Source organism: Triticum aestivum, chromosome 7A (assembly GCF_018294505.1).
Source record: "Triticum aestivum cultivar Chinese Spring chromosome 7A, IWGSC CS RefSeq v2.1, whole genome shotgun sequence".
Taxonomy (NCBI): Eukaryota; Viridiplantae; Streptophyta; class Magnoliopsida; order Poales; family Poaceae; genus Triticum; species Triticum aestivum.
In genome coordinates, this window is record NC_057812.1 from 123,707,791 (window position 1) to 123,711,799 (window position 4,009).

The window sequence follows — 4,009 nt, forward strand, 5'->3', positions numbered from 1 at the left end:
CGACTCGCAATTGAGGCCTGAACTTTTTTTTTTGCAATACCCCCTCGACTTGTAACTAGGACATAACATTTTTTTGTCCCAGTTGCAAGTCCATCCTCAACTCGCAATTGGGGTCCAATATTTTTTGTTCGAGTTCCAAGTTCACCCTCGAGTCGCAACTGGGCCATGGCCTTTTTTTTCCCGGTTGCCATTGCACTCTCGACTCGCAACCTAGCCTCGACACTTTTGGTCTTAATTGCAAGTATACCCTTGACTCACGATAGGGCTCCGGCCTTTTTTGTCCCAGTTGAAAGTCCATCCTCAATTCTTAACTAGGCCTCAACCATTTTTGTCCTAGTTGCAAGTTCACTCTCGACACAAATGGGGGTAGACCTTTTTTCTCAAGTTGCAAAGCCACCCTCGACTCGCAACTCAGGCCTGACCTTTTTTGTCCCAGTTGCAAGTACGCCCTCGACTCGCAACTAGGGCCCAAACTTTTTCTGTCCAAGTTGCAAGTCCACCCTCGACTCGCAACTGGAACCCGGCCTTTTTTTCTAGTTGCAAGTCCATCGTCGACTCATAACTGGGTTTGATTTTTTTTTCCAGTTGCAAGTGCACATTCGACTCGCAATTGAGGCCCGAACTTTTTTGTTTTAGTTGCAATACCCCCCTTGACTTGTAACTAGGACATGACATTTTTTGTGCCATTTGCAAGTCCACCCTCAACTCGCAATTGGGGTCCAACCTTTTTTGTCCGAGTTCCAAGTTCACCCTCGAGTCGCAGTTGGGCCATGGCCTTTTTTCCCGATTGCAATTGCACTCTCGCTCGCAACCGGGTCTCGACACTTTTGGTCCTAATTGCAAGTATAGCCTTGACTCGCGACGGGGCTCGGGCCTTTTTTTCCTAGTTGAAAGTCCATCCTCGATTCTTAACTGGACCTGGATCATTTTTGTCCTAGTTGCAAGTTCACTCTCGACACAAATGGGGGTAGATTTTTTCCCAAGTTGCAAAGCCACCCTCGACTCGCAATTGGTGACCAACCTTTTTTGTCTGAGTTACAAGTTCACCCTTTACTCGCAACTAGGGCCCAACCATTTTTGTCCGAGTTGCAAGTCCACCCTTGACTCGCAACTGAGCCCAACCTTTTTGTGTTTGAGTTGCAAATCCACCCTTTATTCGCAACTAGGGCCCAACCTTTTTCGTCCGAGTTGCAAGTCCACCCTCGACTCGCAACCGGGGCCCAACCTTTTGTGTCTGAGTTGCAAGTCCACCCTTGACTCGCAACTAGGGCTCAACCTCTTTTGTTTTCACATCCACACTCGACTCGCAATTGGGGCCCGAACTTTTTTAGTCCCAATTTGGAGTCCACCCACGATTCGCAACTGGGACCTAATCTTTTGTCCCAGTTGCAATTCCACCATTGACTCGTAACTGGAGCTCGACCTTTTCTTTTCTCAGTTGCAATTCCACCCCTTGACTCGCAATTAGGGCCCAACCTTTTTGGTCCCAGTTGCAAGTCCAAACTCGACTCGCAACTCGGGTCCGACCTTTTTTATTCCCAATTGAGAGTCCACCCTCGACTTGCCACTAAGGGTCCGACTTTTTTTGTCCTAGCTGCAAGTCCACCCTCATCAGCGAACAAACTGCAGATGAGCCGGCCCAAGTAGTTAGGATACGTTTTTTGTTTTGTTTTCTTCATGTTTTTTGTTTTTTATTTATCATTTTCTTCATTGTTTTTGCTCTGCTTTTATTTTTCTATTTTTCAAAAATTTATCTCATTTTTATGATACTTTTTTCTTTTTTCATAAATTCACAAGTTTCAAATATCTAAATTTGTTCATTTTTCTAAAATTGTTCATGTTTATGATTTAAAAAAAATCAAAATGTGTTCATTTTTGTTCTCTTCTTATTTATCTGTTTACTCTATTTGGTTTTCTTGTTTCTTTTGTTTATTTCCTATTTGCTTTTAGTTCAATGTATATAAAAAAGTTCGCTTTTAGTTCATCATATATAAAAAAGTTCACCGTATATCAAAATAGAATGTTCACCGTATATTGCAAAAAAAATGTGTGTATTCAGAAAGTGATCATCATATATTAATGGATTGTTCAGCGCAATTAGAATTTTTTTGGTATTCGTTAACATTTTTCATAATTTGAAAAATATATAAATTCATGAACATGTTTTTTGAAATATGTTTTGACCAAACTTTGTTCCTTACAGAAAATTAATTATAAAATAATAAAAGTGGAAAACGCAGCTAGTGACCACTGACCAGATCTGATGCTGACCGAGTTATTAAATGTTCGCGTCTGTGACTACATAAGAACAGTCCTTAGTTATAGTGGCTGTAAGTCCGTGTGCATGAGTTGGAGGTTGGAAGTTCGACACCTGGTGTTCGCCTTATTGTTTTGCGTCTTTTTTTTCCAAAAACTGAGCCGGATAAAAAACCAACAAACAATAAAACAACAGCTTGGCTGGACAATAAAAAAAATGGCATCATCTTAGACACCTGGTGCGTGCGCCTTATTGTTTTGCGTCTTTTCTTTTCCAAAAACTGAGCCGGATAGAACCAACAAACAATAAAACAACAGCTTGGCTGGACAATAAAAAAAATGGCATCATCTTAGATGTGAGATATTATCTCACATTTAGATGTGACATAGACAGACTCTATAACCAAATTAGGCGAATGTTTAATTCGGGGGTACTTGCTACCCGCGCAAACGTCCCGTCCGAGGATGCATCAAGCGGATCCATCCGCAGCGGGCGGCCAGGACTGGCAGCCGGACATCCTTGATCCTGCTCTCCAGCCTCGCTCGCAACGTGTTGTTGATGCGGCCCCAGGTGTGACAGCCGCCGGCGTTGAGCAGCCGGAGGCGTGGGCAGTGGTCGGCGAAGGCAGCCAACGAGCCTGGCTCGATCAGGCCGTCGGACAGCACAAGCTGCTCCAGCAGAGGGAGCTTCTTCACCACCATCGTGATGAAGATCTCGCTTTCCATGCGGGTGCGGCCCATGTTGTACGGGCACGTCACGTGAAGGCTCCGCAACAATGGCGCCCTGTGGTTATTAAGAGACGTTGATCAGGGAGATGCATGTGTGACCAAATCGTAGATCAACTGATCGATGGCCGCGTGGGGTGCCTACCTGTCTGCCAAGTAGAGCATGAAAATGTCGTCGACGGGGCCGCGGAAGGACTCGCAATGGCCGGCGCTGCGCCGCACGGCAGCACACGCCGTCGCCTGCCACCCTGCCGGTGGGTCTGAGTTTGAGTCTGTGTCCGAGTCTGTGTCCGAGTCCGAGTCTATGTCCGAGTCCGAGTCCGAGTCCAAGTCCTTGCCCTTGTCCTTGTCCTTGTCGGCGGCGAGGTCGATGTGCCGCCACCGCAGTGGCTCGTCGACGGCCAGCCGCCGCCACGAGACGCACACGCACCCAGCGCCGCGGAGGATGTCGGCCTGCGGGAGAAGGCTCAGGATGAGCCACAGTACGTCGCGGGGGAGCGCCGCCCAGTCCCTCCACATCACCGACCAAGGAAAACTATGCACGTCCACCGTGCGGCGGCGGCGGTGGCGGCGGCGGCGGCACGGTGGATCAGTTGATGCGGCTCTGGTTCGCCTCCTCGACCTTATTCCCATCTTGTTTCGTTAGGTTTGTTCGTCCGCCCAGATGGCCAGCCAGCAATAGGCCTGCCTGCCGTCAGCCCGATAATATAAGGAAGTTGTACAGATAGTAGGAAATCCTAAACCTGAACGTCAAAAGAAACGTGAATATCTGACCGTCGACGCTAATTAACACGGACGGCCACGAATCATATAGAACAGCAAAAGGATAGCCTCGTCCGAGTTTACTTTGACTACGTTTGTATCAAAGTTGCAAAGAAAGGTACGTTTGCATCAAGAGGAGCGACACGACGCATCAAACAATTTTAAGCCAAGCTGATTCTCACCATCCAAGTTCAACCTTTGGTCTTTTTTTTCTTTAGAAATTTTTTTAATCTATTCATCAACTATCATGATAGTGCAAAGAACA

At 46.6% G+C, this 4,009-nt stretch overlaps 1 protein-coding gene across 1 annotated transcript; it reads right to left on the minus strand.

The window, feature by feature from the left end:
• Positions 1-2,548: 2,548 nt before the first annotated feature.
• LOC123154790 (putative F-box/LRR-repeat protein 22) lies at positions 2,549-3,740 on the minus strand. Its single transcript, XM_044573421.1, has 2 exons — positions 3,128-3,740; positions 2,549-3,040 (listed from the first exon to the last, which is right to left on the minus strand). Exons 1-2 carry the CDS (start codon positions 3,613-3,615, stop codon positions 2,695-2,697), a joined length of 834 nt encoding a protein of 277 aa, XP_044429356.1. The 5' UTR covers positions 3,616-3,740; the 3' UTR covers positions 2,549-2,694.
• Between the last annotated feature and the right edge of the window lie 269 nt (positions 3,741-4,009).